At 41.1% G+C, this 21,885-nt stretch overlaps 1 protein-coding gene across 1 annotated transcript; it reads left to right on the top strand.

The window, feature by feature from the left end:
- The first annotated feature begins 13 nt into the window (after nucleotides 1-13).
- ALDH8A1 (aldehyde dehydrogenase 8 family member A1) lies at nucleotides 14-12,797 on the top strand. The gene is made up of 8 exons (XM_009557463.2): nucleotides 14-370; nucleotides 885-1,165; nucleotides 5,252-5,399; nucleotides 5,814-5,969; nucleotides 7,706-7,855; nucleotides 8,415-8,671; nucleotides 9,487-9,648; nucleotides 11,080-12,797. The coding sequence occupies exons 2-8, from the start codon at nucleotides 1,028-1,030 to the stop codon at nucleotides 11,530-11,532; spliced, it is 1,464 nt and encodes a 487-aa protein (XP_009555758.2). The 5' UTR covers nucleotides 14-370; nucleotides 885-1,027; the 3' UTR covers nucleotides 11,533-12,797.
- The last annotated feature ends 9,088 nt before the right edge of the window (nucleotides 12,798-21,885 follow it).

Here is a 21,885-nt window from a genome sequence, read left to right as displayed (position 1 = left end):
AGGAAATTGATGGGTTGGCAGTGGTCTAGGGTGCAAAAACTTTCTAAAATGTTGATTGAGAGAGTCGCAATCTCCAATATGGATGTAGTGTTTCCAATATCTCTGGAGTGCAAGAAGGTGACATGCAATCCCAGAGCCATTTGATAATCTAAGTATTCTGTCTTGGAGAGAGAGATGTCTTTTACACAGCTCTTACCAGGCAGGTTTGGTTCATGGGAAGTTGAAGAAAAACCTAAGTATATGTAACAGGCTTCTGTACAGTGAGGTGGCTTACACTGGAGTATCTGTGGAAGGTAAACCCTGAAAGCTGGTGTCTGGCTTCTTTTTGTTAAAAACTGGTTTTCTGACAACATACAACAGAGCATAGCAGGTAAGATTGTGCTTCTCAGCTGTTTTAAATTGAAGGGCCACTCTGCTGTTTGTATTGTTTGATGTTTGGGGATATTGGTGAAAAACTAGAGAGCTTTTTATGTTTAAAAACTTCTAGTTTAGCAGAAGCATTGTTTTGGGGGTTACATGGAAAAGTATCAATTATGACAAAGCAGTGAACATGGGCTGCAGACGTGCTAGTCCAAGTGTCTTTCCTTGGTGTCTCCTGATGATAAGCAGGTCCCTGGCTAGGTGTTTGGATCTTGAATTATTTTGTATAACTGTTGCAAAATGTCTCCAGACCATAGCTTGAAGAAAATGGTATAAGGAGAAATTTCCTGTCCAACCATTCTTTTTCTCCTCTTCTTCAGTACTTTATTTCCTGTAGACAGAGAGAAGCTAATTTCTAACAGCTAAGATGATCCTACCTCCCTGCTTCTCCTCCTAGAAAAGAACCAAGTGATATAGTTGTAGTAGTTTTCCCCTGCTTTCCTGTTTTCTGCTGTTGTTGCCAGGGTTCGTTCCAAGTTGTGAGTGATCGGCGCTGGGAAGACTGAGAGGGGGAGGAGTTCAGATTCACTGTGCAAATACTTACAAAGCCACTAATCTAAATCGATGCCTTGTAGAAAAAAATCACAGATGAAGACAGCAGCTAACGATGGCTAACTCAAAGGCTCTCTTAGTACTGGAAAACTTTATAGGTGGCAAATTTGTTCCTTGTTCCTCCTACATAGACTCCTATAATCCGTCCACTGGAGAGGTCTATTGCAGAGTGCCAGACAGTGGCAAAGAAGAGGTGAGTACTATCCAAACGTACAAAGAAGTGAAAACGTTAAACACCTAGCAATATTTTGAGCAGCAGGGGCTGAATGTGAGAAAACAGAAAAACACTGAGGACTTTAATGTTTAAATGAGTGAGTTCTTGATTATTGTAATGTGTGTAATCTATGGCTGTGTCATTGAATACTGTTACTTTTTTTCGTTTTGCTGGTAGAAAGTTACAGGCTAGATCTTAGGGTGCTGTAAATTAACAGCTTCAGTAGTTTCTGTCGAGTTTATTCAGCTCACATGGGAGGTGTCTTGTACCTGAGTTAACAATAAGGCTCGGACTGGCCCTAAGTATAAACAATCTGTAAGAGAGGAAAGGGTTTTCTGGTCTCTTGTGTAAATAAACATAGAGGCAGTGTATACAATTAAGCCTATTCTCCCCTGGTGTCTTGATAATTTGCAATCGTCACTCAAAAGGATTTTTGGCTTTCTGACTCTTCCCTTAAGATAGTAAAATGCTTCCAGACCTTTCTGGATTTGGTATTAGCAATTGAATATTAAGTGGAGGTGATGAAGTGGTTGCAATGAGTGTACATTTCCTTATAGTGTAGTCTGTCTTCTGCCCCAATGTAATGTTTCCTAGTCCTGTGGTCTCTAGTGGAATGAATCTTTCCCTGTGCCTTGTATGTGTTCAGATGTGGATGGCCTATGTGACATTCATCTAGGGTGCTACAGTTTCATTGATGCTACTTTGTAAGAGACCCACAAGTATGTGTCCAGTGTAATTTTTGGATTTACTGAAGAGAGAAATGTCTGGAAAAACTCGGATAACACAAAGGGCTTGGAAAATGTTGCATGCAGCGTACAGTATTTTAAAAGTGTTTTTTTTAAAAACAAACTGTTGCTGTGTGTAGCTGTTCCGTTCACTTGCATTTCAATCCTGCTGACATCTTTTCACTTTTCTCAGCAGAAACCTTTGCACTGCAATTTCAACTGGGTAAATATTTGCTAAATGCTGATGCCCAAAGGTTAAAGAGTAACAGGTTTGGTTTGCTAGAATACATCTGTGTAAGCTCACTCCAACCCTAATTATGCCTGAAAAGACTTCTCTTTGATGTGCAGCTGCAAATCTTCCTGTTCATTCATTTGAAAAATTGTTAAAACGTGAGAGATGTGTGAATGCCAGAACAGCCTAACAAAAGTAGGCTGCTGGCCATTCTGGAGGTATAGTTCAAATATACTAAAGAGCAATGGCTTTTCTCTTCCAGCTTTTTGACTTAGTGGTTGTGCATAGCAGCAGGAATCCAGACACCTGTAAGGTCAGAGTGTGCCTCACTCCTACCTTTAGACAACTCTACAAGAAGGTCAGGCTCTGTAGAGCTGGCATCTGCTGGTGACTGATGGAATACGCTACGAGGGAAAATGCAATCACATACTACTTAGAGGGTATCCAGAGATATCAAAACAAGCATCCGGACCCAGGTTCAACAAAGAACTTTGGAATGCTGGTTTCTAGCAAGGCTCAATAGCTAATTTGGGGTTTTTTTTCCTGGTTAATTTTAGTGACAGGTTAGAAGGCAGAATGGGGATGGGTAGCAAATCTGTTGCTGATCCTAGAACCTAACACCAGCTGCAGTGGCCATTTCTGCCAAAACACTAAGTGGTTTTTTCCAGGGATTAGTTTGTCCCCCAGCTAGATGTCTTAAATTCCAAATAGCAGCACCAAAGCAAGCTTATCAGGTGCCCTTTATCTCCAAAACACAGGCTGGTGAGGGCTAATTAGTCCTGGCAAATATTTCCATTAAAAAAATACCTCTTTAAAGAACGTTGCCCCTGTGCATCATCCCCTGGCAAAGCAAAAATCACATCATGAGGGCAGGTTGGGGTATTTTGGTATCAACCTTCTACAGTACGCCGGGACCGTGTGTGTTCTTTCTCTGTGTCTGTTTTGTGCGTAAGAGAAAAGCAGAAGGAAGTGTTTCAGACACACAGGTTCATAGTTGAATTCTTATGCATATTTTCTTTGTGGCTCAACTTTCTTTGCTGCTTTCTGCTAGTGAAACTAAGTAACTGTTTAACTTTTGTGTGCTCTCTTACTTCTTCTGTACAGATCTCTTTCCTCCTGCATATTTTAGATCAATCTACTGCCACTTTATTCCTTCCTTGCTAATTTTCTTTTCTACTCTCTGTGAAAATGCAATATCTTCAGAACCCGCTGGAGATAGCTCTAACTTCACATCATTCCTCTCTTGAAGTGCGCAGCACCTGGTGGAAAAGGCCACAGAGGAGAGGATAGGTGAGAAGCAGCACAACAATGGCACCTAATGACGGGAAGGTGGAAGAACAAGTTAATTAGCAAAGGCAGTATGGTTTCAGAGAAGGTAACCTTTTCAAGGTAGAGTGCCATCCACGCCTGACTCACTCAGGAAGCTGCAGTTGCCCTTTCCCAAGACTGCTTTGGTCCTGCTTCAGCTGTTTGGTGGCTGACAGCCTGAGCAGGAGGTCGTCAAACTACAGTCGAAAGAGTAGAGTCTAGGTTTCTGAAGCTTGGCTATTGATCTGTGTGACCTCTTGCAAGATGGTTCAGTTCTCATCTTGGCCTCTGTACCAGTATTGTTCTGGCCCTCAAACTCTGGTCCTTATTTTCAGGGAAATCATAACTTCTGATGTGTGTGATGGGGGCAGGGGAGGGGCGGAAGGTTTTTCACCTTCTTGAACTCCTGTGTCATTGTTAAAGCATCACTGAAGTGTCTATAAATTATTTTGTGGTGGTTTTTTATAACACCCATCACGATTTGAAGGAACAAATTTGGAACTCAGTTTTGTGGAACTGATGAAAAGGAGCTTTCAGTGACTGCACAGAACCAAGTGGCGACATTAGGAGAGGTCAAAATGATTTGATTAATGTTACATCAGCATCCTCCTAGTTATTGACTTTGGCAGATTTCCAGAAGCTAGAGAAAGTTCTGAGCAAAAATTATGGGAAACTGTCGAAGAAAGCTTTGACTAGAAGCCCACCTCAATATGTACATTAGACTTTGGAAGCAATAGAGAAGTGATGAATAGGAAGGAAAATTGGGAAAAAGGGGGGTTAGTTAAGACATGGAAGGATATTGATAACCATCTTTAGTAACCTGAGATACTGGTAAACATCAAGAAGGAACAGCTTATAAATGAATAGATGCAGGTAACTTCCATTTAAGAGCCCAGAGGAAATGGATGATGTGAGAGAAAGCTTTCTGGTCAATGTTAATCCTTTGAAGGCTAGTCTGCTTCTGAAAAGTGATGGTAATCTGCCACTATTCAGAAAGGTCAGCCCACCTGAGAGACGATGCTGCAGTTAAGTATTATGCATCTAAGGCAAAGTACTGACAAAACTAGTATGCATCTATATAAATGATATATCTTTCATATCTGTAGACTTCCTTAGGTATCTGATGAAAGAACTAACTAAACCCCAAGAGTTTAGAAAGGAGCTATTTTTTTTTATGAGAGCATTAATGAGTTTCTAACTGTGATCAGCTAAGATTAAAAATTTTCTCTTGAGTGTGTGTTCTGTAAATATATTCTTAGTCATTCCTTGAACTAGCCAGGGGAAAGGAAAGAGCAAATTAAAGGTTAGCAGGGCATACACTCTGTTCATTCTCCAAACCCTTACTTTCAGCATTGGCTGGTGTGGCTCAAGTCCCATATTGTGAGACCTGTGGATGTTTAGACTGAAGCTGCATTTGCATTTGAAAGACTCTTGCACTTTCCTCCATGAGAAATAAGGTTCTGCATGGGTTTGGCCCATACCAACATGCCAGTTGACCTGTCTGTCATTTCCTTGAGGCTGAGGGTGCCCACACATTGCTGGAATTTAAAGAACAGTAGGAGTTACAGTGACAGTTTCTCTTGTAGGTATTCTATTTCAGTAACACTTCTTGAATTATGGGATGGTGTCCTTAGAAGATGAAAATGAACAAAATATCAAAAGTCACAACTCTGAAGAGCCTTCCCAACAATGTGATCTGGGTTATCAGAATCTCAACTATTAATTCATCTGCTAGTTGTATGATATTATTTCTAAGGCCTTTTGTTAACATTCACCATCCTTGTTTTGCTTTTTTTTTAGGTGGAAGCTGCTGTCAAAGCTGCCAAATATGCCTTCCCAATTTGGTCCTCAAAAAGTCCATTGGAAAGATCTCAGATCCTGAACAAGCTGGCAGACCTGATTGAACATGACCTGGAAGCATTTGCACAAGCAGAGTCAAAGGATCAGGGTAAACTTTGGAACTGTTCATCTCAAATACAGTGTGTCTAGCTGAATATTGAAATGGAGGATTTGGTCCAAATTTTAAGTATGATATGAACTGTTGGAGCAAATTGAAGTTAATGTGCATGAACTTCATAGAAACCACTGACTTTAGATTCCTGGGGCATTCTCACTTTTCAGTATTGCTGACTTTGACTTAAGTTGTTGCATTTGGAATGCAATACTATGGGGGAACTATTTTCTTTGACTATGTTTTCATTTTACTAACAGTTCCATTAACTATGTTTGCACTATGCTGGTTATTACTTGGGCGCAAGACAAAAGTAATTTCCCCAAATCCATGCAAATCAGCTTTCAGAGCAGAGTTTAAAGCACTGTTTCTGCCCATGATAAAACCGCAATAAACTTGTTTTTGTTTCAGGAAAAACTATTACATTTTCTAGAACAGTGGATATCCCTCGGGCTGTGTACAACTTCCGATTCTTTGCCTCCTCTATCCTTCATCACACGACAGAGTGCACAGAGATGGCAACCATGGACTGTGTGCATTACACCTCGAGGACACCTGTGGGAGTTGGTATGCTGCTTCTGAAATACTGAAAAGCTTGGCAGAATGTCTGCCTCAGCAGTGGCTCAGCAAAGAAAGAGGATTTTTCAAACCCATTTACTGTCTCTGGCTCAGGTGCTAAACAAGACTAGTCTGCTAATGCATGAGCATCTTCATGTAAAATCAGATATGCTCCTTCATGCTAAAAAGAATGCTCACGTGCCTTAAAAAGCATCTGTTTTAACCTGGCAGCTCTCACTTTCAAAATACCTCTAGTGTTCTGAATGCGTGTGTCGATGTGGGTAAGTAAGTATTACTGCTGTGGATCAGCGAGACGTTCAGAAGCATTGACCTGCTGCTCCTGTGGAGAGAGCCAGATCCTCCTCGCCTTTTGGGGAGCAGTGGTACTTTGTAACGTGACATTTCAGCCTGTGATTGGAATGCATAGTTGGCAAAACTGCTTTTAGGTGAGGAATCTGAACTCGGCCACTAGATGCTGCTAATGCTTCAGGAATAAAGTGATTGGTGGTGGTGTAATCACAGAATCACAGAATCACAAGGTTGGAAAGGACCCACTGGATCATCGAGTCCAACCATTCCTAACACTCTCTAAACCATGCCCCTCAGCACTTCATCCACCCGTTCCTTAAACACCTCCAGGGAAGGCGACTCCACCACCTCCCTGGGCAGCCTCTGACAGTGCCCAATGACTCTTTCTGTGAAGAATTTTTTTCTGATATCCAACCTGAACCTCCCCTGGCGGAGGTTGAGGCCATTCCCTCTTGTCCTGTCCCCTGTCACTTGGGAGAAGAGGCCAGCTCCCTCCTCTCCACAACCTCCTTTCAGGTAGTTGTAGAGAGTAATAAGGTCTCCCCTCAGCCTCCTCTTCTCCAGGCTAAACAACCCAATGATTGATTCCATTACTAGGTGTTTTATTTAAATGTATGTGAATGTTCCACATTCACACTTGAATTATTTAAAAATTAAAATTAGCTAGCCTATAGGATCTATTTAAAAGTTTTTGTGAGCAGTGGAGAACACGACTGGTAAAATTACTCTCGTAAAGAACAGTCACTTACTGCATCTGCTTCACAAACCAATGTGGCTTTTGTGAGCAATCACACTTAACAATTACAGATTATTTTTCTCTATTTCCTATAAATATGTAAGGTGCAAGTATTCCCAAAGGTAATTACTGAAAAAATTCTGGTCCTTCGGCAATTTGTGGAAACAGCAGTTTGTTCACTGATAAACTTAGGCACTCATAAGTAAGGTTAAAATTTATCTGGAAAATATGGACTGTATGTTATCCATGTTCTTTTTTTTCCTGATGAGGCTGAGGGCAGAAGGGGAGCTCTAAGCAAGAGAAAGCAAGAGTGATCTGAACTAACACACATTATCTTAGCTTGCTGTTGGCTAACACAGAATGTTACCACAGAACAGTTGACTTGCGTAGTTTTTATGGCTGACCTCGCATTAATATTCCTAGAAAACTGCAGTGAATATAGGATTCTGCCCAAAAGAGGCAGCAACACTTATTCAGAGAATGTGACTGGCACCTTTAGGATCACTTGAACAAATCCTTTAAAATTATCTGCCTCTGAGAAATGTTTCTAGCTGCAAATTTGTTTTACAATTGTCTGGGAAAAAAAAAGCCATAATCAAATTCCCTTCATAAATCTGATTTGGTGTAGGTTGTAGATTAGAGAATCAGATTTTATCTCTCAGCAGACTGAACTCCTGTCTTTTGTGGGTTTGTTTTGTAGCTGGTTTAATCAGTCCCTGGAATTTGCCACTATATTTGTTGACCTGGAAAATAGCTCCTGCCATTGCATGTGGAAATACTGTGGTTGCCAAGCCAAGTGAGATGACGTCTGTCACAGCCTGGATGATGTGTAAACTCTTGGAGAAAGCAGGTAAGTCTCATAGCACGGTAGGGAAGGGGAATACTCACCTTTGCACCATTTGGGGTTTTTTCTGTTGCAGAAGTCAGAAAGTGCTTCAAGAATTTGGGAAAGACTGCTGTAGCTGAATGTTGCACTGGAAAATAAAATAGCCTCTTCCCTTCCTGCCCTTGACTTAAGTCAATGTCCTGAGTCTGTGGTGCCAGCAGAGGAGCCATGAGGGTGTAAGAGAGTGAGAATGAGCTCTCCATGGCTGTGTCTTAGCTGCATTTGGCACATTATTAAGCAAAACTGGGAGGACAACTGCTTCTTCTCTGAATTGACTGGGAGCGAGTCTCTAATGATGGATATCAGGCAAACTTGACCGATCAGTGGAATTGATTTTATCTTTTAACCTATGACCCCTGAGTTATTAAACATCATGCATGTCAGCTACTGTGCAAATTAAAGATCAGTCTTTGTCACCCTAGAGCTACTGGTAATTTTCTAACTTAAGAGACAAAACACAGTGAAGTGAAACCTGCAGAGCAAGGGAAAGGGTACAATGACTGTGTGCCTTTCTTCTCGTCAGGTGTACCCCACGGGGTGGTGAACGTGGTGTTTGGAACGGGCACCAAGGCAGGAGAAGCTCTAGTCTGCCATCCTGACGTGCCTCTGATCTCCTTCACGGGGAGCACGCTGACAGCCCAGCGGATCACGGAGAAAAGTGCTCCGCACTGCAAACGGCTTTCACTGGAACTGGGAGGCAAAAACCCCGCGATCATCTTTGATGATGCTGACTTGACCCAATGCATCCCCACCACACTAAGGTCCAGCTTTGCCAACCAGGTGCTTCCAACCTCTGTAGTGCATAAACACTGTTTGCAGCAGGAGGTGTGCATGTGTCTGAGCGTGTGTGTGCACATGTGCACAAGCTTTTGGATCCAATCCTTAATTGTGAAGGCCTATTTCAAGATTCTGTGTCCTAAGCAAACTGTAAATAGATTTTTTTTTTTAAAAAATATCATTATTCCACAAGCAGGGAAACAAAATAATAAAGAGTTTTTCTAGTACTCTCCAGCAGAAAATAATGAGGTATCATTATCCCTCTCAAAATAAATATATTGCTTATCCTTTCATAAAGCAACTGTTTTAAATCTTACCTTGCAAATAAGTGGAAAGCTTGTTGATTTGTTGTAACTAACTCAGAACACTCACCCCAAAATTCTGTCAACGTTCCTTTTCCCCCTTATCACACCTCAGGAGAGATCACCAAAGCCATGAAACTGTGGGGGCAAACATTCAGAAAAATAGCTTGGTGTCAGAAAAGGATTGTCAGGAAATGAAGGTAGAGACCATTCAGAATTGGAAGTAGCATTTCCTATGAAAAATGTTGTAGAAGATAACATGTAATCGGTGAAAAATCAAATTTATTTGCATTAGTGAGTGATTATACGATCCCATTATTGCTGTTTTGTCTTTCTTCTCTTTTTCCTTTTTAATCTGCAGAAAATCCTATTTTGCAGTGTTGTTAAAAGTAGTTTGCACTCTTGAGGATGCAGGGACACAAGTCTCATTCTGGAATGTGACTTTTAATACCCATCAATAGTACAGTGTAATATGAACTCATACTGTTGTTTTTCTTGTTTGTTTCTTTTTGATAGGGTGAGATCTGTCTCTGCACCTCCAGAATCTTTGTTCAGAGGGGCGTATACAGTGAATTTTTAAAGAGATTTGTGGCAGAAGCTAAGAAGTGGAAGGTTGGGAACCCCTCAGATCCTACAGTTGACGTGGGAGCACTAATAAGTAAAGAGCATCTAGAAAGGGTACATGGAGTTTACATAATCTCATCTATCTCTTAGAGGGCTGCGAAAGGTGATTTCAGAGGTGTATGGTCCTTTCCAAGGTTAGCTCTGAGGAATGGTGATGAAAGGCATTATAAGGTATCTTTTTGATAAGGTTTCTGCTGCCTGTGGCCTGGGATCAAATGATTACTACAGAAAAATAACTTCCATGGGTAAAGTAATATAAAATTATGAACAATAGTTTTTTTCCTATTAGAAGTGAAATAATTCCAAATGCGTAAATCTAAATCCTGAATTTGTACTAACCAATATAAGACTTCAGTGACATTTTCATGGATTTTAATATTGCATTTTCTGACATCACCTATTTGCCTAATAAGGTAGTTAAGAAGGTAAAAGTTTTATTTTTATATCACTCTCTGGTAAATTCTGGGAGGAAGAGACAGTTTCCTAGGACTGCTTGAAGTAATTTAGTATTGCATGTGTGTAGAGGGAAGCTGAGATGGTGCATAGTTGCACAAAGTCTGATTTAGTGGATTATAAGAAAGGAATTTTTATGCTGTCAGACAGAGTTCAGGAGAGCAGATGCTCACATCCCAAAAGACACAATCAGCATAAACAAGAAGCAGATTGAAAACTGCTGAGTGAGAGAGCAAGCCAAACCTTTGTCATGCTTCCTGACACCTCAACAGTTTCACCAGGCCTGTTCAGAAGCAGAGTGGCAGAAACATTTCCTGAGGTCCAAGGTCTGCTGCACCATAGAGGCCTTCTGAGTCTAACCTACCAAGGTGGTCGAAAGAAGAAAAAGAGAAAGAAGCCTGGTTCTGTCTTTGCAGTTTTTCCTATAGAGAAACCAGGCAATGATAACAGTAGTAGATTGATAGCATGTTGTATGTGTTCAAGATAGCATATGATAGCAGCAGCCACGGAAACAGATTTTATTATTAGTTGATGAGATTTTCTATAGCATTTGTAGCTTCAGCATTGTAGTGGCACGTAGGCATTTAAAAAGTCTGCCTATGAGGTAGGAAAATATTACTGATCCCTTTGAGTAGAAGAGTGAACTGTGGCATGGGATGTGTGGGAAACTGCTCAAGCTCCTCAAATAAAGCAGAGAGAGAGAGGGAGAGAAGCTATGGGACCACTTGTGTTTTCGCCAGGGGCCCTACCCTTTTAAGAATACTTAGCGAGAAGGGCCAGTGGTGTTGCCTGCTAGACTAGTGTTTGGAGAGAGAGAGATTGATGGTTTTACAAGAAGAAATACACAACCTTACTTTTACATAAATATAACAACAAAAGCTAGGGAATGACCTCTGTTGTTAGGAGGGAAGTAAAGGCAGTGTGATCTAGTTGGAGATATTCAGGGGCTCCTGTTGGTGTGCCCAGACTGGAGCGGTGAATCCTCAGATTTTGGTGTCCTTTAGCAGTAACATTTTCCTTGTCCTTCCCCAGGTAAGAAGTTATGTGAAGAAAGCCCAGGCTGAAGGAGCCAGAGTCCTCTGTGGAGAGGGAGTAGATTCCTTGGCTCTCTCATCTGGAAACCAGAAAGGCTATTTCATGTTGCCCACAGTTATTACCGAAGTCAAGGATGAATCCTGTTGCATGCAAGAAGAGATCTTTGGTCCTGTGACATGTGTGGTAGCATTTGATACAGAAGAAGAAGTGATCAAAAGAGCCAACAGTGTGAAATACGGCTTGGCAGCCACTGTGTGGTCCAGCAACGTGGGACGTGTTCATCGGGTGGCACAAAGGCTACAGTCTGGATTGGTGTGGACCAACTGCTGGCTTGTTAGAGATCTGAACTTGCCATTTGGTGGGATGAAAGCTTCAGGCATAGGAAGGGAGGGAGCAAAGGATTCCTATGAGTTCTTCACTGAGGTAAAAACCATCACAATAAAGCACTGACATATCAACAGAAGTTCTTTGGGGTAAAATAAATGACAGTAATTTGCATTACAGTAAATGGCCTTCTGGAACACAGGCTGCTGTTGTGGCTATGTTTTCTTGAGCTTTGGTCAAGTAATATCAGTGGTGGCTAAAAATAATCTTTCTAAATGCTAATGTTGAATTCAGCCTTTCATGTTAAATGAGAAGATCAGTGCGGACTCGACAACCAGCCCGGCCCAAGCCAGATGACTTGCTTATCTTATGTATCCTAAAGCATTTTGAGTATTCCTGTCTCAAAAATGTCTCCCTCCAAGGCAGTTTGGAGAAAGAATGATATTTTACTGTGTACCTGTGGTTAGTGAATTACCTTGAATGACAAAGTGGCAAGCATGTTTTGAGGCTGATATTGTAATGGGAATCAGCCTATTTCTACTCTAAGCAATACGTTCCAAGTACCAATCCATATTGTGCTTCACTGGTATCGGACAAGAACTAATGCTACAGCACACTAAATGCATAAGGCAGTACCTTTACTCTATTAAGTGGTATTAAACCGAATTTTCGTGGAATTCTCATGATACTCAGAGACAATAAATGTTATACTTAAAACCTGTTTTATGGTATGCAGCTGAATCATCTTAAGATATTCTCCAGCTACTTTGAAATTACAGGCTTTAGTCACTTCTAGGACTCAGTGATGGTGTTTTTCTCATGCCTGCCCAAAGATTTGGCTACATCAAGGACAGCATCATTCTTCACTAATAAAGACTGAAGGTGACTCCCAAGGGAACTAACTGTTGGAAACATTTGTCACAAAAATATCAAACAACTGGCGGCTTTTCCTCATTAATTTACGGAGCTTTTCCTTAAATCAGACAACTCTCAAACTTGTTTACAAAACAAGAAATAAAATTGGATACACTTACCTCCTCCAGCTCCAAGATGGCTATGTTGCTATTGAATTTTTTACAACAACCCTTTGTGATTTGTTTTTCAAGTTTTGAGTTGAATTTCACAGGAAAAAAAAATCTGCATGGAGCTTTGTACTTCATAAATGCCTGTATTCTGAGAAGAGATAATGAGTCATTGGGATATTTTTTCAAGGCTGTTGGGAAAAAAAGTAAAGGCAGCTCTAAAATACTAAAAAACTAATGAAAAATTATTACTGATGAGATATTAAAGCATGGAGTACCAAATTGCTCTGCTGCTCCTCTGCATACTGAAAAGAAGATGTAGAGAGAGATTTGGGGTAAATAAAAAATGCAATTTTATTTTTTGTGGCTTTTATAACATTTTTATGGGTGTGGAGCTATGATATGTAGGACTGTTAGACCTTGTGAAACTGATGTAGACAGTCTACAGGAATCTCAAGGCCTTGAACACTAATCCATGCATTTATTTTGATATTTCTAATGAAGATAGGTTTTCATAGTATACCTTTTAAAAATATATTTTCCAGAGAGGGTTGTTTGTTTGTTTGTTTGTTTTTCCACAGAGTTTGGCCAAGCTAACGCTGAGATTCACACTTTTCTTAGTAAAAATAAAAATGCCAACAGGGTGTCTTGAATTACAGCTGTAGAAAAGCAGTCTTTTCTCTCTCTCTCTCTAAGAGCTTTTAGGTGAGAGGAGTAAACGGAATAAATAGTGGTGGTGGAGTCCTTACCTTGTGCAAGTCATGCCAGGGACTGCTTTAGAGGTCTTAGAGTGGTGGATGGATCCCACCGCCCCTTTTCCAGGTGTCGCTCCAGAGTGAGTCACTGAAGATAAACATTTGATGAGTGTCTCCTGAGTTGGCTGAAAAGCTGATTTTTCTCTTTCAGAAGACTTTTTGAAAGCAACTTCAGAGCTCTGACTACCTCAGAACCTGAGACCCGAATGTATGAATAACCTTGAAATCTCTGGATCCAGCCCGGTTGTAGGGCAGACCTACCAGGCAGATTGTGACCTTGGTCATCTGATGGATTTGGTACAAGTACCTGCAAAAAGAGATGAGTCGACAATATACATAAAAATGATTGGCTTAGTGAATTGGTATATTCTGAAGAAGAATATTAAATATTAAAATATGATATTGTTTTATTTTTAAAATCTGCCTAGGTCTATTCATGACCACGTGGAGGCAGCAGAACCACCTGCTTTCAGTCTTTTTATTCTCCCCTCTCCTGTTGTTGGGAGGGAAATGAACAGCTGTATCTGTGCATGTTTCATGCTGACAATCCTGTTTAGGAGCGAAAGAACCCAAAAGCTATGAAGTGCTTTATTAGTTATGTGGTCAGACATTTTCAGCAACAGCAGATGGGATATTACACAATTAATAGATTTGGATGGATTCTGTCCCCTACCTGGATCTGATCTAGATTCAGTTTTAATGAGATGAATTTTTCTTCAAGTGTTGATTTTTGCTTGGTGTTAGATGTAAAGGGAGATTTCTGTATATATGTAATGTACAGGAGATAAAGGGCTGTGTGTTGCCTCCTTGTTTCTGAGGTATTTTACAGAGAGGTGGAGTAGTACGTTGGGAGAGGACAGAGCTCTGTAGGACCCACAGACGAGGGGTGTGGAGATGGTGGCTCCATGTCCAGCATGGTTCTGAGGATTTCTCAGAGGTGAGCTCCTGGGGCGCCTTATTTGGTCACTCCTGTGTTCATTATCTCAGAGATAAGCAAAGTCCACTGATGCTAACGGTGATGCTTACTTTTAGGCAGGAGGGAGAGCCTGTGTGAAGACACAAAGTACTGTACCTCTCTGTATTTCCCATCTGCAATGGACTCCTTCCTTCTCCTGTTAAGGTGCAGTTTAAGTACATGCTTGTCCTACTACTTCCCCTTTTTTTTTTTCAAGTATATATATATACATGTACATGTGTGCATAGTGCTTGGTGGGGAGATTTCTTTGCCTGTTTGTAGTAATGGGTAGGTCTTGCACTGCACATACCTGCCTCCATCCTCTCTAGCCCACAAGAGAGCTGCTGGTGCTTGTGGCTATGAAGCAAGTGACGTGAGAGCTGTGACCTGCTATACCGGGGCTGTTTGTGGGAACACTGAATTCTCCTACATACCAAATTCTGTGAACTTTCCTATATTTTCTTTATTCAGACTGACTTCTAGTATAGCAAGATGTGTGGATAACTGTTTCCCGTCTTACAAGTTAAGTAGTCAAAGAGCATTTTCCTGCTGATGAAGGTGCCTGTTGCAGCTGTTTTGTTTCTGGATTTTCTGCTGTCAGTCCCAGGATGCAGCGAAGAGGATATCCTGGAAGACAAGGCAGCCTGATCCAAGGCATCATCAGGCTGACAGCTCTTGTGGAGCTCTCTGGGCTACGCAATCTGTAATTTTCCAACCCGGCAGCAAAGTTTTTTTTGCAGACTGCCCTGGCTTGTGCATGAAATCATGTGGCTGTTGTGAGGATTTGTTTAATTACTGTTACGTAAAGCCTGAGGAGTTTCTCCATCTGTTAATTCTTACAGATGGAGTGAGTACAGTTCTGTTTAACACCAGAAGATTATCTCATTGGTGTGAGATGATTATGGGTAGGTAGTAATGTATTTGCCATCCTTTACAGCTCTCAGCTAGCATGGGGTTGTTTTTGTTCTATTTCAGCTTTTTTCTTAGCATGTTTATATCTGTTCCCAGCTATTGTAAAATGCTTGAAAGCAGCTTTGCTTAGGGAGACCCTGGGAGTACTTTGGGGAGGAGATGTATCAGTTCCAATGTTTATATTCAAATCAAGCTATGTCCCTGTTCCCACAGTGTTTGTGACTTAGGCAAAACATGAAGTATTTGTAGAACTCCCAGGGATGAAAACAAACTTGACTTTTTGGCTCAAAGAAAGTTCCATGCCTAACTTAAATGTGCAGAACTAGAACGTAAACTATGCTGGTTTTAAAACCTTAGCTGTGAATTTCCAAGGTGGAAATTTCCGATATGGTAGGGATGTTTGGTCCAAGGAGCACACTGGGACGTGAGTAGGTGAAAGACAGATGGTAAACTGCAGTGGAGACTGAAGCATAAGTACTCCTGCAACTTCACCATAGGCATGGAGGGCCTTTGTACAGTTATGTGCAAGATAAAATAAATGTGAGATAAAATAAATGCATTTCCCTATTTATGAGCTGTGTTGCAGAGACCTCAGATGTGATAACAAAAGGGCTTGAGAAAGTCCTCAAGAGCTTATTGCAGGGTAATGCTAATGAGATCTATCTCTGATTTCAGAGAAAGTCACTATAGACCATTTATTGTGGAGAAGTAAGGACACAACAGATACATTCACACGGTACTATACTTGTCCAATTAACTCTAGAATCATGAAATAATAATGGAAAGGTTATGCTACAATTTTAGTAATTGAATTTTCTCCTCCTTTGGGAGCAGTGCATGTCAAAGTGAGAATTTACCCTCAGTTACGGAGAGATTTTTTGTTTTTCCTAAAGTTTGGCTGATCCGACACAAAAGTTAGGCAAAACTGACATTTTCTGCAGCTGTAAAATAATATTTTCGAGGTTTGATTTAAAAAAAAAAATAAAAGAAAGGCAATGAAAAGAACATTTTCTAATCTCGCCCTATTTCTTTAAAATGAATTTGTTTACACTTGCTTGGCTTAAGTGAATTAACTGTGTTTAACTGCTAAAAATGCAAGCTTTTGTCCTCAGGAGGAATGCCAAAATATTTGTTGGTGGAAAGAGCAGAATGTCAGCTTGGGATTCTGTTTGGGATTCTTGTACTAAAATATCCATCTTTTCATGAGAGTACTTATTAGTTGAAAACAGACAATTTTGCTCCTGCTTAATGGCTATATTTCAGTCTCCCTTTTCCAAGGAGACACTGGAGTTAGTTTTAGACTTGGAGGACATTGAGTAGCTATGATACATAGTCTTAGAAACTTGATTAGGAAATTAGCTCCTTCCTGTTCTTTTTTTGCTCCCAGAGGGTCACTAAGATTTTTGAGGATGGAAATGATACTTTTGTAGCCTATAATTATGTTCCTACTGTTAACCATTTTTTTGTCAGGGCTGTCTGTTTTTCCTCTTCAAATACACAATGCGGAGGGTTTCTTTCATCATCAAATGTGTATGTGGACTTTGTGGCTTTGAGTCATATGGGATAGGAGTGAAAACCAGCATCATGCAACAGCCATGTGCACAAGAGTTTGTTGGCAGGGTAATGCTAGTGAAATTTGCTGTTACAACACTATGGGATTTTTCTAGATCGGTTGACCCCTGCAAAGAGCTTCAGGCTCCTTCCTCTGTTGGTGATATGTTTTGAAACCTTTGCTTTGTGTTTAAAAAATAAATATGTGTATGTGTATAAGTATTCAGATATGTAGTTTCCATAGTGTGATGCTCTAATTAAGAGGGCAAGCTGAACTTGCTTTGGAAGCTCCATGTACTTCCAAAGAAAATCTTGCTGCAGTCCAAGGCCCAACCTTCCTGTTGAGCTTCTTTCCATGTGCGGCCTAAAAGAAAAACAGTTTTGCAGATTCCTGAGCTCTTTGCAGCACAACCTTCTGTTTATTTCTAGTGCTTAACACCATATCATTTAATAATAAAATTCCCTTACTTTAAGAACAAAGGATCAAGGAAGGTCGTGCTCCTCTCAGCTGGTAGAAACCAATACGTACTTTTGATTGTCGGCTGATGATTTGGTCCTAGTTTTGCTGTCATCCTACCTAGGACTCACATTTCTCTTCCGAGTGTCTGATCAATACCACTTTTCCCCAGTGAGGTTAAAACAATTTTTTCCAAAGCACCTTGCTCTTCTTCACCTGAGATGTTTCTTTGCACTACTGAGGGAGGAAAGTCATTCTTACAGTCATTCTTCCTGAGGTTTGGCTAGGTTTTTGCAGTTTATGGAGTTTGGATGTGAAGATGGCAATGTTCTGTCCAAGGACAAAATTCAGCTAGAGGTACATTCCTGTCTGATTTTTAAATATGCTTGATCTTTCTTTCCTTCCTTATTAATTTTTGGAAATGAGCTTTCATACACTCAGATTAATTTCTTGTTTTGCTCCTAGGTATCATTTCTAACTAGTGTTAGTCTGTGATATGCATTATTTAATGGACATGCTGTGCTCCAGAAACTGTTTTTAGCTGGGCTACTATGTACTAGGACAGACACAAAAAACATCACTCTTTGAGGAAGCTGTCAGAAATCTCTTAGATCAAAACTGTGAGCTCTGAACCTTGATGAAAATGCATAGTGTTCTAGCATAATGTACTCTAATGTCTCACTTAAGTCACCTCTCAAAAACAGGTAGTGAAATCGTATCTGCAACTGAGATGCGGCTTGGAAATAGCAGTATCTAAACAATCCCTGAGGCTCTAGGTAAACTGTGATGAAAAAGCTTATGATTGGATGTTTTCTGTGCAACATCAATCTGCTTTTCATGTTTTTTTATAACAGAAAATATGGATTCTGGTTCTCTGTTTCTTAGCACTTCATTCAGAGGTCTTCCTATCTTCAAAGCATTGTATGAACTTTGGCTAATTAAGCCTCTGCATGTCTTACATCTGGAAGCGCAAAGCATTTTTCATTTTGCTGCTGAGGCAATTCATGGGCAAAATATACTCCAATACCTGCAAGATATTTTCTTCAAAGGGACTTGAGAGGGTTGGTTTTTTGCCTTGTGCAGTCATATCCTGAAGGGCTTGAATGACCTTGCTAGAGAAGAAAGTCACTTTGGAGGAGGGAGGCTGGAGGTTCCTGGCTGAAATTTTCTTGCTTACTCCTTTCTTTGGTTGTAAAGTGGTTGATGTGGTCTGCCAGGACCTGGCAAATACTCACTGCTAGAACTCAAGGAAAAAGGTGTCAGCTGGTATGTGCTCTGGCTGCTAGGTATCTGGTAGGGTTAAGTTGGAGCAGACCTGAGGTAAGAAAAGTAAGAATGGATGCATTACTGGATGGCCAGACTGCTTTAATTCAGGCAGTCTGGTTGGGTAGTTCCTTTATTTCATTGTGGGTGACTCTTGTAAATCCATTTATATATCTCTAAATCATGAAGAAAGCATAAAGTAACAGTAGATGGCATTTGTATCACAAGAGAATTTGTAGATGTAAAGAAGCGAGAAAATAAGTCAGAACTAGACTCAGGTGAAGCTCAAAAGAGAAAAAAAAAGCAAAAAAAAATATTTTACATGTGTAAAATCACAGCATTATTTCTCTTTCCATGTGCAGTCTACTTAACTGTTCTCCAGATTAAGTTTAGGAAGTGTAATTAGTCAAAACAGTGATCATGCATTGACTAAACCCTGCTTGGTCAGAGGAGAAGCATTAGGCATGACATATCAAGGTTGTGCTGTCTTATCTAAAGTGGAAGTTGCCCAGGATTTTGCAAACCTCATGTGAAATCTGTTTTCTTTTTCTGTGTGACCCTAAACATTTTGCCATGCTTTGAATAGCTACAGGTCTAACTTTGTGTGGAGATCCTACAGATCACCACACAAACCAGCTGACATCTGAAACAGCAGGAATGGGAGTAACTCTTATTTCTCTGCAGGGGAGACTGATCCGTATTTTGTTAATGGAAAAGTGTGAATGAGGAAAATGCTCTCTAGTCCTTGGGATGACATTGAATGCAGCATTTTGTTCTTCCAAAATAAATGGATATACCTCTATTGCCAGAGGCAGCTCTGCTCTGGATCGGGAGCATGGATGTGAAGTTCAGGCCAGCCCTAAACAGCTGTGAGGATTCAGTCCGTTATGAGTACTTTGCTTCAGGTCGTCACAGTGGGAAGTTTGGCAAAGCACAGTTTAAATCTGCAGCTCCAGCTCTGAACTTTCCACTTAGAACATCAATTCTCCCCGGAGTGGGATCAGGGCAAAGGTAAAGAGATAGTCATTAAACTGTAATGTAGAAGAGTATTGTTTAAAGATGACTGTATATCTCGGATCAGCAGTTGTCTCATTTTCCCCCTTTCCCTCTACAAGCCCCCCAGAAGGTTAATACAGTTCATGTTCCTAGACAGCGGTCACGCAGAGCGGCACTGCACCCTTTCCTCAGGATATGTCCCGTGCAGTCTAATCTTTATAAAGTCTGTGTCCTGAACTGAGAGATTAGGGTCACATTGCCACGCATGGAAATGAGAAACCTTTCCCAACACTTCTTGTAAACATCAAGACTAAGTGATGAGCCCTCTGAAAAGGTGAGGGGAATCTCTCCCCCATCCATGAACCTTTTGGCACTCCATTGTGCAGCATGAAACACACTCCACCTTGGGTGATAAAAGGAGTGCTGCTATTTCTGCCTTTTGGCACCACTGGCTCTCTGCTGCAGGTTCACAGCGATAAAAGGACTGTGAGACGCTTGTACGGAGCAGCCACAGTGACGGCTGCACTTTGTCCCTTGGTCGCAAGACAGAGTGTGCTGTGCAGGAACGAGGAGTGGTTCTGGGTGTTAACAACTGTCTGTGACACATCCCCACCTATTCTTGAGAAAAAAAATGAGCAGGGTCACACGCTCTTTCCTCAAATACCATCATTAACTTGAAAACCATGCTATTTTTAGGGTGGTGCTTTCTTTCTACTGGAAAATGTTTGCATTGTGGTTATTTAGACTTGTTTCCTCCACCACCCTAATTCTGAGGAAACTGCAGGGAAGTTATGAAGAAATGCTGGTAAAATTAATAGAACGAGAGACCTAAATTTCCTCTTCCACAAATGGAGGCAAGTCAGATAATAACTTCTGAAGTAGGACCTCAGCTCTGCCCAGCTAGAACTGAAAAGGAGAAATTCTCAGTGTGCAGAAACCACCAGCAGAAGTGCCTGCTGCCATGTTATTGCCGAGGGTTGGATCCACCTCTCATTCACTTTGTGCTGCTAATCAAAAAGGCATTGGGCAGCAACAGCTTTTGAGCGATGGTGCTAGCTTGATCCAGGACTGAACCAACAGCCCAGCTAACGAAAGGACCAGCAGTTTGTGGCTGGTTGTGAGGTATCTGGGAAAGCAAAATGTTGTTGCTGTGAGGAGGTGGAGGTGTGTATACACACTCCCTCTCCTTGTATCCTGCACAGCAGGTTTGCACTAGGGTCTTGGTAGTCTCCCTTCTGATAATGTATCTGTTTTAACCCCTGAAGTAGTATCATATCTTTTACTTGATACAGTGGTTAACTGCTGAGGGGTGTATATAAACACATGTACTCTTCCTTAAATCCCGTTATCAGGCAATTCTCCACAGTAGCCTTGGCCTCATTTTATGCTGCTTTTGCAGGTCAGAGAGAGCAACTGGGCATGTTAATAAACTCCCCAATTTTTTCCACCCCAGTGAGGATCTTCCTGAGAGCACAAGCCTGCCATACAAACACTCTTTGCTTGTAAACCAGCTGGAGGACAGTAAATACCTCAGCTGCCTCTCTATAGACCCATCATTTCATTCTTTTTTTTCACTTATTCTGTACACTTCCAGCCACACTTCAGGTGACAGGAGTTTGATCTGCAGCTGCAACATCTGGTCAGACCTTCATTGGTTTACACTGGTTACTGGTTTGACCCCATTCCTTGTGGTAGTTCAGAAGGAATTCTACCAAGACTAAAATACATCACGGTCTGTTTAAATGTCTTTGCACTGTCGTTTATGTCTGCAATCAGTTGTGAAGCTGAGTAGGCTTATAGGTCCACATTTACCAAAGGCTTTAGACAAACGAGGCAAGACTTCAGTGCTCTTTAGGCAGTGACTGACTTCTCATGTTGCAGTTTCCCAAGCCCCTGATTAGCCACGACATAGACCTGCCATCCTCTCTACATTTAGCATGAAAATATTCCAGGTCCCTTATCCTTTTCAAATGTGTGTCTAGAAGCATCACTACTTCTCCCTCATGCCAAGTTTACCAGCAACTAGGTGGGAGGGGGCTGTGAGTGTCCCGGATAAAGCTTTATTTTTCAGATATTCCCTAAACAGAGTGAAAGAGCTGAGTATAGAAAACTTTTGTTTTCTTGCTCCCAGGGCAGACTGGCCAATTTATCTAATGGAAGATAAAAGCAGTTTTTAATAGAAATGCCTGCAGTCATTCAAGTAGGAACCCAGACTGGCTCTTCCCTGGAGTTGAGTGGTTGTGTTCGTTATCTTTGGTCAATTTATCTATGCCCAGAATTACAGATTTTGCTTTGCATCTGAAAACCTAGAGATACTATGTCTAGATTGCATGGGGCTGCGGGTTTTTTGACATGGCTTCTTGAATATTTTTGAAAAGTTAAAGCTGAGGGGAGAAAATGGTGTCATTTTTGAGGGAAAGGAAGATCACACTTTTCCTATCAGTGTGTATCTGATTGCCTTCTCTCTCCTTCCTCTGCCCTGCCCAGACTATGAATAGGGAGTTCGGAGGTGTTTCCTGCAGGCCAGCTCCAGTATGGTTGCTGGAAAATCTCAGTTACAAGTGAAGA

Source organism: Cuculus canorus, chromosome 3, assembly GCF_017976375.1.
Source record: "Cuculus canorus isolate bCucCan1 chromosome 3, bCucCan1.pri, whole genome shotgun sequence".
Lineage (NCBI taxonomy): Eukaryota > Metazoa > Chordata > Aves > Cuculiformes > Cuculidae > Cuculus > Cuculus canorus.
The sequence above is the reverse complement of the archived record's forward strand: the minus strand, read 5'-3'. Positions and strand labels throughout refer to the sequence as shown.

Bases quoted from the DNA above. Each gene is read 5' to 3' on its own strand.
- ALDH8A1 (XM_009557463.2), top strand. From the start codon at position 1,028: ATGGCTAACTCAAAGGCTCTCTTAGTACTGGAAAACTTTATAGGTGGC. The intron at 1,166-5,251 runs GTGAGTACTATC...CTTTTTTTTTAG, and splicing joins CAGACAGTGGCAAAGAAGAG to GTGGAAGCTGCTGTCAAAGC. The intron at 5,970-7,705 runs GTATGCTGCTTC...TTTGTTTTGTAG, and splicing joins GAGGACACCTGTGGGAGTTG to CTGGTTTAATCAGTCCCTGG.